The sequence below is a fragment of the Pleurodeles waltl genome, chromosome 12 (genome assembly GCF_031143425.1).
Source record: "Pleurodeles waltl isolate 20211129_DDA chromosome 12, aPleWal1.hap1.20221129, whole genome shotgun sequence".
NCBI classification, from domain to species: Eukaryota; Metazoa; Chordata; class Amphibia; order Caudata; family Salamandridae; genus Pleurodeles; species Pleurodeles waltl.
This window is the reverse complement of record NC_090451.1, coordinates 79305396-79318870: the sequence shown is the minus strand read 5'-3', so window position 1 is coordinate 79318870 and position 13475 is coordinate 79305396. Positions and strand designations below refer to the sequence as shown.

The 13475-nt window shown below is 42.3% G+C and overlaps 1 protein-coding gene across 1 annotated transcript in view; it reads right to left on the bottom strand.

Annotated features, from left to right (window-relative positions):
* Positions 1-463: 463 nt before the first annotated feature.
* LOC138267840 (nuclear receptor ROR-beta-like) overlaps positions 464-13475 on the bottom strand; it is a 142181-nt gene continuing 129169 nt past the window's right edge. The window contains exon 10 of the mRNA XM_069217054.1: positions 464-10385. Coding sequence (XP_069073155.1) covers positions 10224-10385 — 162 coding nt within the window. The 3' untranslated portion in view covers positions 464-10223. The remainder of the gene's footprint in view (positions 10386-13475) is intronic.

Sequence of the window (13475 nt, the reverse complement as noted above, 5' to 3'; positions counted from 1 at the left end):
TGCAGGGGCAATCTTGGATTGCCTGCTGCGGGACCGCTGAAGCCCGCAGCATCAATCTGCAATCTCTTCTGTGTTTCAGAGCTCAGAAATGGGGAATAACGCTTTCAGTGCAGATGTGTAATCTTGAAGTGGTCACACTGATCCTCCACAATCTGCGCCTGGTGGCAATCATGCAGGCAATAACCCTTGGGCGGCACATTTAGTGCCCATCTGGAATTCCAAGGCTGGCACAAATGGATGTTTATGCCTGAATCAGGATTGGCGTCCAAGTAGTAAAGACAACCTTCTCTATCCAAGACTAAAAGCCTTTCAGTGGCAGCTACCTGACAATTTCCTGGCAGACCAGCTAAACACTGTGAAGCCATTTGTGAAAAGACAGCAACATGAAGCAGAATTCTGACCAGCAAAAACATACTCAAATTCTCATTTGTACCACCCCAAAAAAAGAAAACACATACAATGCTTCCTGTAAAACAGACTTTATTTTCATTTAGGCAATATCTATGCAATATACAACTATATTGCTTAACAGCACACCTCTGGAAATTCGGTAAATTTGTACAATATATTTATATATTTATAGTTTTCATTTTTATATAAAAAAGGCAAGGGTTTTTCTTTTCCATTTTGTTTTAAATAAAACAATTTCCCACAGCAAGCGAGACCAGTCTGCTGCTAAAATATTCTTTACAATCTTTTACTTTTGTGTATTTTTATTTTTATTACAAAAATAGACGATACATTCTTACAAGACGAGACACATGAAGAAAACAGATACAGTTTTCTAAGATTAGAAAGACAAAATGGAATGGTTCATAATTTCTCATCTGTTTTATTCCCCCTTTTCTAACCACAAAATATTGTTATTTGGCTTGCCAATCAAGTGGACTTCAACAATGGCTGATGCTGAGGTGGCCACTGTGTGCCACTCGGGCTCCTGAGTTCAAAGTGCAACACTGGGGTCAAGCAGCTTTATACACTCAACTGGAATTATTACCTGGGAATGCCTGCATAATTCGCATTACACTTCTCAGAATGCACCAGGATGATCTTCATAAAACCTGCAATGGGGCTGACAGAATCCCATAAATTATATTTTCAGGCTCTTGCCCAATTCAGGCATCCAAGGTAGTGCAACTGAGTTTGCCAACTCTTCATTCCATGCCATAAGGACATGTCTCCTATACTTGGCTCCCAATTAAAAACCTGATGCAATCTGGGAGTTGTAGTCTTGATTGACTTCAGTTCAACCAATTGGACAAACACGCTTGGTAACACTTATTTGTGAAAAGTAAAATTCAGTTTTGCAAACCAGAGGCCCCCGGATACTTGAGGTGAGTTGACAACTCCAAGTGCAACACCTACCCACCACATTAATGTCCCATGAATATGCTACTACAAATTATTACGTATTTGCTACAAACATCAAACACTTTTCAATAAATTAACAAGTAAAAAAAAAAAGTGTGGAAGGTAACTTGTTTTTACTTTGTACCAACATTTACAAGCAGTGATTCAAATATATATTATCATCTTTTATAAATAGTATTTTTGAACACAGTGCTAAGGTTTTTGTTTCCTGTAGTTTTTGAGGGGCCACATATGATCCATGAGGTGTTCATATCATCGAGCGACAAGGCTATGTAAAGTCTTATTCAACTTAGAGAGAAGGACTCTGGCTACGGTGTTAGGATTTGAAATATTTTCAGGGTCAGGTAAATGCTAAGTTGTCACCCATCATTTAATGCTATAGGTGAACTTGTTTCTATCCACTTACATGTTTGGCAGAAAAGGAAACCGAGGCACAGAGACAAAACGATTCCCCCAGGAGCATGCAGGTAACGAGGTGGAAAGAAATAAAGATTAGAACTCATGTCCTGGATCTACTGAGGACCATTAATGGCCACATCTGCTCTTCATGTGGTACCAACACATGGCATCTGAGGCCTGTAGATTAGGACTGGTGAATGCTCATCCTCCGTTGGGACACCTACTTCTACAGCTGAACACATTTACTCTGGCACTAGCCTTATTCACGGACTACGTGCATGGTGCCAAGAGGGCCTGTTTAGTGGGTAAAACTAGAGTGCCAAGTATGTTTTAGATTGACATTCTCTGTTTATTTAGACAATACATCAATATTTACAAAATTAGCTATCAGACTTATCAAAATCAAAATCTCTTGTACATACATATATTTGTGAAGTAAATAGTGAACATTTATGCCCAAAATAGCTAAACACAAAGATGCCAATGAGTTAAAGCTTGAGCAAAATAGCTGCTGACAAAAAAACACTAAATAGAATCTAAATAAAACATGTAGGTTCTCACATTTTTATTAACGTAGAGCTCCCTGAAAGCCCCTAGTCCCCCATCCCTTAGCCGCCCACACTTTGTGCCTTATGTCATTTTTAAAGAGCTATTTTGTGGAAGTCTGCTTTGAACCAGCGACAAAGACACCTCATCCTGGAGTACATCTGGAGGGACAACAGGGGATAAGATATTCATAGGTGACTAACAGTGCTGTGATGATGGTACTTCCAACAGAGGGGCCTGTTATGATTCGGGTGGAGCAGTGTTCTAGGAAGCATGTGTGACATAGTGACATCATAGTGTAGAGTCCTACATTGCTATCCTCTGTTGTGGGATGTTAGAGTGCAGAATACAACGTTATCTTCTCGTTTGTGATATTTGACTGCAGAGATTAGGGTTGTTTTCTGCCCTGAGGTGTCAGAAGGCAGACTGTACCATTGTTATCCTCTGACCACAGAATGCAGAGACTAACATTCTTTTCTTCTGATCTGTGAGTTCTGAATGCAAAGTGTAACATTGCTATCCTCTATCTGTGCAATCATAAGGCCCAGCGCCTACATTTCTGTCTTCTGTCCGAGATGTCAGAATGCAGAGTGTGACATTGTTTTACGCTTGTGTGTGACATCGGAATGCAGAGACAAGATTTACTTCTGATGTGCGACTTAGAATGAAGAGTGTAACATTATTATCTTCAGTCTGTGACACCATAATGCCCAGCCCTACATCAATAGCTTCTGATCTGTGACCCAGAAGGCTGAGTATAACATTGTTAGACTCTGGTCTGTGACATCACATCACTGAGTCGAACACTGCTAACTTTTCACATATGACGTAGATAACTTTGTAATCCTCTCGTCTGTGATATCAGGATGCAGAGTCTAACACTGGTATCTTCACCTATTTGAAATTGAAGCATTGAAAGTAACACTGTTTTCACATACTTGTAAAAGAAGTGAGTATAAAGTTGTGAAACCACGTATTTGGTGTTGGAGCGGTCTCACTTTTTTCCAAAACAAGGTCAGCGAGCAAAGCGTGGACATCTTTCTTGAATGATATGGATACTCTCCTCACATCATATTGATGATCACATTGAAAGCCACGCTGCTCAATGGCATCCAAGAGAACAAGACAGGTGTCACGTTGGGGAGTGTTTACCTGTTAATCTACAAATTACCGTATCTTGGTGACTGGCATGTGGCACAGAGGCCTGGCTATAAAAGCGTGGGAAAACATCAGCTTGGCTGATACTAACACTATTGCTTTTTTTAGTGGGAAATCTAAATATTTAGACATGCTACGCCAACATGTGTCGGTACACATTTCAGAATGTTGCAGAGTTTCAATGCTCCATGTAAAAGGGGAGGACCTTACAGAAAGTAATGATTCCCTTCCTACCAATGGTTACAATTACTCACTCGGGCAAGAAGGGATGAGGTGTATAGTTTAAAAGAAAGTCAAATATTGATAAGACATTGTGCAAAACTGTAGGACTCCTGAAGTCCTAAGTATAGACAAATGGAAGGCCAGACTAGATCACTGGAGGTAACCAATGTACACCGCCACGGGGTTTCACCAAAACACAAAAAATTGGGGGAGATGGATGAAATACCATTGGCCTTGCAGGTGGAGTGGGATACACACAGAATGGCAGAGACGAAAAAGTCTGAACAAACAATCCTTTTTTCAGTACATGTATAAAGTGTAATTCCCTGGTCAAGAAGGCAATATTGTTTGTTTCTTTTATGTTATTGTATCATCAACATTAAAAATGTGAGTAACCGTTTTATGTAAAAATGCAATGAATTAAAAATAAAAGTATGAAAAGTAATACAAAAATGCATTTATTAGAAAAGGTAACATCAGAACTAATATGACTTTCTGCATTTTTAATGATGGGCAAAATAAATAATTAAAAAATCTGAAACAGCAAAGTGTTTAAAACAGAGGGACAAACCTTATGGAGGCAAAGTCAGAAGAGGTCTGGGGCAATGTGGTGGCCCCCTCACCTCTTACATCATACAGGACAAAAAATTGCTGAAGGAGTATGGGGACAATGAGAAGTGCTGGTGTGGACTGGTGGTGAGGATAACCCAACACCTGTAATAATCTGCATTTGTTTACAAGCAGTTAAAATAGGGAGCATTATCCTCTGTGTCCAAAGATTTGTGGAAAACTGTTTAAAATGGAAAGCATTTTCCATTTAATAAAAAGGATAATACACCCAGATAATTTCTTTTTTGGAACAAACATGACAAAATAATAAAATATATTCAATTGAATTTCTGAATATTTATTTTAAATGTATAGCTTATCATTTGTTTTTTACTTTGTTGAAAATTTGAGAAACGTGGTGGATCCGGGCATGGAAAATCTGGACTGAGAGGACTGTACCAAATAATGCTGACTTCCTCACGCCACCTCACATCGTCAGTTCCTTTGACTTCCTCACGTGAGCCAACTGACTTCCTCATGACTTCCTCACGTCAACTATGGTTGATGGATGACACCAATGAATGTGCACCAGTGGAAATTCCAGCAGCATACACTCAGTGGTTTCCCTGCCTCTAAATGGGGAAGAGGAGCAGCAAATTTGGTAGGATGATTTACGATGGGGCTGCTGTTCTGCCACATTCTAAATGAGCCCCTTAAACTGTAGTTTTAACATAAAAAACTCTGGTTTCTATTTGCTCCAGATGCCTATTCCAGTGTGAAGTGGAGAAATGTACAGAGATCCTCTACAGAATGTGTGTCATTCAGTGCCCCACCAACACGGACACCACCATTGTCACTACCAGGAGATACACAAAGGCACTGGCTGATTAGTTAATGACCATAAAACCACATTATAATTGTCTGCAAACACCATAGTCTCCTGTGATACCTCGAACGTCAGACAGCAGCCAAAATAAATCTAAAAATTGGCAGAAAACTACACCTGAGGCACCCATAGAAGTTGAATAATGCAACACTAATATAAAACAAGCATTTGCAAGGCAACGGGTCTCGCGTTTGCTCGTGTTAGAGCTGATAGCGTTGTAAACTCCTAACCCGACTTTTCACATGTCGGTAAAAATGCATTTATGTAGGTAACCTGAAAAAGTGCAATTAACTGTGTAAAGCGCTCGACTTCTGCCAAGCGCGATCGCGCTGGGAAAATAGAGAAAAAGTAGTCCACGAGCCGGACAGAAAACAGCGAGCCTCGCATGTTTTCTGTACTTGGTTGATGAGCTCGAGCAGGGCTATCCATCGGAAAAGGCATGACATGTGCATGCCTTCCACTAATGAAATCAAGCAGATTCTAACAGGCAAGCCCACAAGCCAAAGACAGACACTGACGTGACATGGACAGGGCTCCGAACCATTTTTAATTACTAAAGCATCTCGCTTAGCGAAACGCATGCGCAAGCGCATGCGACGCAGGCTCGACCCTAAAAAGCTTTACAATTCCATATGTAAGCCTCAATCTTTGTTCCATCACTTGCTAGGTGTAGAAGCTCTGACCCCATCCATCCCGCTCAAAGTATGACACAAAGGTAAATTAAAACACAAGCAAAATGAACATGGAGCACACTGTCGGACCTTTACTCCTATCTTAATGGAAGAGATTTCTGTTTATTCCGGACAATTTGTAAGAAACCAGTGGTGTTCGATATTATTTCATGACGGTGAAGTCAGTTTTTTCACAGTAATCACTGACTCTAAAGGATTACTTTTTAGATTAACTAGATGCTGGGTTACATAGAACCCATGAGGTTATAAAGAAAAATCTGGAATGGTTCTCACCTGGTTCACCCAGAGTTAGAGACATCCATAATAAATGTATTCAGACCAGGTTTTTTTGGGGAGGTTTCCACCTGCTCTGTGTTAAGGGTTTGGCATTGGTTAAATACACTCACTAGAAGTCCAGGCTGGTTGCTTCCATCTGAAAAAGGCACTGAGATCACCATGTAAAGAAAGTTGGCAAGCTATGTAATTTCAGCTACACACGAGGCGAGATGACAGCATCAGCTGTGCCAAGTAAGTCTGGTGAAGACTAGGTACCCTTCAGAAGCAAGGGACAGATGTGTCAAAGGGTTTTACCCATTCTGTGTCTATGGGAAAATGTGTTCGTACATATGGCCCCAACTCTCTTCGGGCCTCATTTACCAAAAGCTTTCTATTTTAAATATTTGGAAAATATTTGATACATATTACATAGTTTGACTTTTGGTGCAAGGAAGCTGAATGTTGTCAAGATATAAAAAAAAAAAATGAATACAAGGACCTTCACAAAATTAGTGCAGTTAGCTATAGCAAGCTCATCTATGAAACCATCTTCTGCATGAAAACACATTTTTGTGGGTCTTGGAGATCTATGGATGGTTAAACAAAATTGATTGCAGGGGCGTTTGTAATAGATGAGAAAACTCAACACTGTAGAACCCCAACGAAGAAGGGAGTGGATCCTGAGAACCCAATGACCTCTAGGCCAAAGTTGAGTCGCTCTAGTTGCCCTACATTCTCTGGTTAAACAAAGGATATGAGCCCAGAACAAGCAGTAGGGTGGAAACGGGGACTTCTGCCAGACAAACAGTGAATGGGGCCGCTATAGTGGGTACAGAATGATCTATTTCAGAAAATAACCTTTAGGCAGGTCCAGCGACAAACTGACCCAGTTAACTGCCTATATTCAGGCAAACAATTTCACTAATAATGAATAATGGATGCACAAGAATTTTCTTGTCTATATTACATTAGCAAATATATATATATATATATATATCAGCCCATGCAAAAATGTTTTTTTCAATGGGTTTGTGTAAAGTACTATCTGCAGGTAGTTTGTGGAATGGCCTGGGACTCGTATTGGAGGGGAAAGGGTTAATGTTCTGAAAATGCTAAAAAAGAATATAGTTAAATCAGTGGCACCATGAGCTACCACAATTATTCTGCTTGGTACTGCTGTCACACACTTGAATTTCTAGTCAAGGGAGCAGCAAGACGTATGTTTTTTTAAGAGCAATGTTTATTTTCGGTTGTGTCCACTCCTCACCCCCCCTTTTCACTAACTAGCAAATAGGAGGCTGTTCAAGGGCAAAGTGTGGGCCAGGGGTCAATGTCTGATGTCATTGGGAGTCAAAGGTATTTGGTCCCTCATTATGAGTTTGGCGGGTGGTACAAGCTGCCCACCGAACTCATCCCGCCGCCCCTCTTATGCGTTCACCGCAGGGCAGGCGGACAGAAACAGTGTTTCCGCCCACCAGCCCTGTGGTGAACACGGCCTTTACATTGACGCCGACTCCTAATCGAGCTGGCACAATGTGTCGATGCAGCGGGTGCAGAAGCACCTGCCACGCATTCCACTGCCCGTAATTCGGGCAGTAGAATGCGCGACGGGGTTGTGCATGGGGGCCCCTGCACTGCCCATGCCAAATGCATGGGCAGTGCTGCGGGGGCTCCAGAGTCACCCATTCCACCAGCCTTTCCCTGGCGGTGTAAACCGACATGAAAAGGCTGGCGGAAGGGGACTCAATCCTGCAGGGTGACACTGCATGCAGTGCCACCTTGGAGTATTACAAATGCAGAGACCGTCAGGCTGCTGGCTGGCGGCAGCCTGGCAGTAGCGGTGCTTCAAACATGGCGGCTCCTCCATGTTCATTATATGGCGGCCCGCCCGCCAACGTGAGTCTGGCAGTTCCAAGACCGCCAGACTCATAACGAGGTCCTAGATGTCTCTTTTGCTACCACCATTCACATAAAGAGGAAGATGAAAGGTAGGCTCAGAAGCTAATGCTCAAATTATGAGCTGTGGGCAAGCCAGCAACCGAAAGCAGGAAGGTAGGTACAGCAAGGTCGAGTACAGGTGGACTTACAATTGAGCAATTTCTTGAGGGAGTTTTCCTTAAGGGAATTTAACTATAGTAAGAAATTGGGGACAAGGACCTGAGGAAATGCTGAAGGAATAAGAGATGTGAAACGTAACCAAGTGGTGAAATTTGGAATCTGATGAAGGGAAAAAACTAAAAAGCCAAGGAGATTTATATAGTGAAGTTTTTAAAAAGCTCAAGTGTTAAGAACATCAGCTATGCACAGAGCACTCCAAAGCAGAATGAGCGTAAATCAGTAAGTTGTTACTGTACTAAATTCTCAGGCAGCAGCAGTAACATAAGGGACGTGATGGAAAAAAAGAGTCAATCTATTTAAAGTCATTTCAGCCATCTGCTTCAGGGTACAGACAAGCCTGTTTACAGAAATTATTGGGAATACAAAATAACCTGCGGTCATTACTTAAGGAACAGCACAGTTTGTGAGCGGCAGAGTGCCAGCGCGCTAATTAACAGACAATATGAAGAGAGAGAGCATTTGGTGTCAAAGGATTGCCCCGTAAGAAGCAAAAGGATGTTATCCATTTAAAAAGTGGCAATGGATGAAAATAGAGGTTACTTTTCCTTTGAATATCCTCATACGTTTAAGCATCTAAAACCAAGAATCCCACTAGTCTGAAATCTGCTGTTTTGGCAGAGGCCTCCCAAACATCACATGCAGCCTGGGTAGGACTGGTCCTTGATGAACTAGTGCCACTGTTTGTCATTGGTTCTTGATGTACTAGTACCATTGTTTGTCATTGGTTTTTGCTGTAGTAGTGCCACTATTTGTCATTGGTTCTTGATGTACTAGTGACATTGTATGTGATTTGTCCTTGATTAACTAGTACCGTTGTCACTGGGCCTTAATGTATTAGTGCCACTCTTTGTCATTGTTCCTTTTCTGTCTCCTGCAGAAAATGGGCCAGAAGTCTGAACAAGGAGGTGTGTGACCTACAAACAACTCCCACTGCTTATAAGTATATAAAAGTGCCAAAATAATAAATAATATACCTAAATGAGAACAAAGACATTGTTTTTCATCTACATATGGAATCCAAATGACAGAATTAATACATTGTTAATCTCTGTCAAGTGGTCCATTAATGTTTCCCCGTTGGGAGTTGGAACACTGAAGTCAGCCTTACATCATATTACATCGTTATCGTGAGGATGCATCATTCCTACATCACAGGCTTTGCCAAGGGAGCTGCCTTTTAAGGAATGTTAAAGATACCATCAAAGAAATAATGTGTGCTGCGGCGAGTACTTTAATAATATTCTGAGTTAAGGTATTTTTCTGGGGATCTTTGTCTGACGTAATGTCTGTCAACTGTTGAGCTGTATGTCCTATTGCCAAACCACCACTCCAAACCAACAGACCCCAGAGCATACTGATTACATTCAGGAGCATATGGCAGATGTGCTTATTTTATGCAGCCTCTGAGCTGGCTTATGGGTGCTCAATCACTGCTGCTGATTGCTGGTGCATGTGGTCCAAATTGATTGTCTGCAAAGGTGAAACACAGGCCACCTCTTTAGCTGTGTTCTCAAACAGAGATATTCAAAAAGCTGTCCCACAATTCCCACTGTCTCAGGAACATGTTATTGAATAGAACTCCGATCTACAAAACTGAAACACGGTGCCTAGGAAAACCAGAACTAAACCACTTTGTTTCTCTTCTCCCACCTTTTTATCTTCTATTCCTTTTCCTGTGCGTGTTTTCCTCTTATTTCGGCCATTTGTTCGCCTCTCCTCGAATCCATGAAGACAGAAGTTGTCAGAGTTGCTGCCGTAGCCTCTTGTCTTTCTCGACCAAGCAGAGTTGTCACATTCACGGGTATCGGCAAAGTCCACTTTCTGCTAAGCTTCACTACATTCAAGAGTGATTTCAGTTGAGGGAAAGTAGCTTTGACGGAAGGACCATAAGTAGCAGGGGCTAGAGGCCGGTTTGGAAACCCAAAACCAAGCAGTTTTTGGCTTCCTACAAACCATGCCTATCGGCTCCATTGTCTTTGGAGCATGGGAATTTGCAGTTTTACTGTGAGCCTGTCTGAGCTAGTACCCTAGCTTTCCCTCAAGTCCGAATACTGCAACTCAGAGTTGAACACCTCCTTATATAAAGGGGGGAAATTATTTGCAGTGTCCGGATGCAGAAGTCGAAAAAACTCAAGCTTGTCCAAGTGGAGGTTGCAAATGCTCTTCATGAGGGGTAGCTTAGAGAGGATCTACAAAAAAGAAGAGTAGAAACAGTCAGAAGAAAGAAAACTAAAGTCAAACAAGAAAAGGAAACAGCGGTCGGCAGACGTAGAAACATGGTCTGAAACCAGCTACAATTCACAAACTGGTAGCCATAAAATAGGCAATCACCCAACTATAATAATATTTCCAGAATTAATAGCTCTTTCCACAAATCTTTCTTTATCAACAGATATAAATATTTCAATTCTGAAGGCCCTTTTTAATTTATTTGCCGAACAGGTTCTCTCAGTGGTGAGAAGTTAAAAGTGCTGAATTAAAGAAATACTGCATCAACAGAACTATCACTAAGTTATCATGCAGTATAGGCTAACTGGCAGTGCTTCGTTGGCAAGACCCTTTATTGATGTCTTAAAAGCAAAAAACCACAGAAATTCACAATTTACAGCTATAAACACATCTATAAAACCCTTGCCCCATATAGACTGCTCATGACTTCACACAAAACACCAGACATCCTCGATAACCCTAGACCTTGTTTGTGAACCTTCTAAAAAAATTACATAAAATATAATTAAACATTAAAAAAGGTAACATGGTATATTCAGAGATGTCACAGTTGAAATACATAAACAAGAACACAACTACAAAACACAGAATCATATATGTGAGAACGACGGTTTTTGCTGATAATCAGCAATAGTGGTTTTCAAATATCAATCAAAACATCTCTTATCAAATTTATAAATACTGATAAAACAGCACCTCATAGAAGTTTGCTGTAAATTTGTTTAGCAGTGTTTCCTGTTGCACTTCACCCAAATAACTTTTTATGTATTTGATCAAAGGAGGGCAAAAATAAAGAATGGCGGCACATGAAGAACGAGGTGCCAAATGTTGTGCAGATCTGAAAAAGGGTCTAACACCATTAGCAAAAAAGTAAAATTATATTTCCTGTACACCAATCATCTAAACCATTTCTACAGAGCTCTTACTGACGACTGCAGCTGAGCCTCCGTCGTGATGGTTAGGTTCAACTTCAGATATAAAGTGGCATTTTTTGTTTCATTAATACTTTTTAAATAGTTCAACCAATCTCCTTGAAACCTTTACACATCTAACTATAGTCATTAAATCCAAATTTGATCTGGATCACCCGGTTCATTTTTGCACTCATTTACAGCCAACACTTTTGGGGAGAATCACAAAAAATCTGGCATGAAGACAAAGAATCTTCTGAACTATAATATAAATCTTTTCAATATTTTAGAAGATATGTGACAAATGAGCAGGTTTAAATTTTGCTGCATCCGGATTGGTGTTGCTGAGGTTCTGGCCATTTGCAAAGAAATCAAAAGATTTGTTTTATTCGAAATAGCAGGACGCAATTGAAACTATTCATTTCACTGCCCATGTTGTAATTATAGGTCTTGAACAAGAGCCACAGATCTAAGATTTGTCTCTGGCCCGCTTACATGGACACACATACACAGACAACACACACTGTAGGAAAGTACCCTCTTTCTGGCATGGTTACCCCCACTTTTTGCCTGTTGTCAGTATGTTTTGACTGTGTGCACTGGGATCCTGCTAACCAGGACCCCAGTGGCTATGCTCTCTCGCTTTAAACTTGGTTGCTTGGACCACACACCCCCCACATTTGGCATACTTGTGCCTCACTATAAGTCCCTAGTATAGGGCATTAGAGTATCAGGGTACCCCATGGGCTGCAGCATGTATTATGCGACCCATGGGGAACCCATGCGAAGTGTATCTTCAGGCCTGCCATTGCAGTCTGCGTGAATGGATGCATGCACCCTTTTCACTACCGGTCACTGCACCAGGACACTCTAAGTAGGCCTCCTAGCCCAGAGAGCAGGGTGCAGGTACCGGTTTGTGAGAGCATGCCTGCACTAGCAGAGGTGCCCCCATGAACTCCAGTTCCATTTTCATGGACTTCGTGAGTGCGGGGACTCCATTTTACACATGTATTGGACATAGGTCACTAACTATGTCCAGCTACATAATGGTAACTCCAAACCTAGGCATGTTTTGTATCAAACATGTTGGAATCATACCCCAATACTGTTGCCAGTATTGGAAGTAGTATGATTCCATGCACTCCGGGGGCTCCTTAGAGGACCCCAGCATTGCTCCTACCAGCTTTCTGGGGTTTTCCAGGCAGCCCCAGCTGCTGCCACCCCTCAGACAAGTTTCTGCCCTCCTGCTGCTTGAGCAGCTCAAGCCCCGGAAGGAACAAAGGATTTCCTTTGGGAGAGTGGGATAACGCCCTCACCCTTTGGAAACCGTGTTACATGGCTTGGGAGGGGTAGCCTCACCAAGCCACTGGTATGCTTTTAAGGTCTCATTTGGTGCCCTCCTTGTATAAACCTGTCTGCATTGATTCAGGGACCTCCAGTCTCTGCTCTGGCACGAAACTGGACAATGGAAAGGGGAGTGAACACTCCCCTGTCCATCACCACCCCCGGGATGGTGCTTGGAACTCCTCCAGAGGGTCTCTTGATTCTGCCATCTTGAATCCAAGGTGGATAGAGGCCTCCATCTGAGTAGCCAGGTCAGGCATGTGACGTCAGAGCCCCCTCCTGATAGGTGGTCACCTGGATAGGTGACCAATCCCCCTTCCAGGGCTATTTAGGGTCTCCCTCTTGGGTGGGTCCTCAGATTTGGCTTGCAAGATTCCAGCAGAACTCCTCAGCAACCTCTACTTTGACTTCTGGCCACTGGAACCGCAACTGGACCCTCCAGGAACTGACAAGCTGCATCCAGGAGGAAGACTCTGCTTGCAACATTGTTTCCATGGCTCCTCCCAGCTTCTGGAACATTTCCCCGGCTGTCCATCCTCTGAGGGCAGCATGTCTTCAGTCTACACGAGAAGGAAGAAGGAATCTCCCTTGGAGTGAAGGAGTCACTCCCCTGGATCCGCAGGCACCAACTGCAACAACAACCGGCTGCGTGGCTCTCCGCTCATCCTGAGCTGCGTGCATCCTGCATCATGGAAGGTGGTCTGGAGTGGTCCCCTTAGTCCTCTCTGCCAGCTGTCCAACTTTGGTGAAGGTAAGCCCTTGCCTTTCCATGCAGGACAGATCCCCCGTGCACCA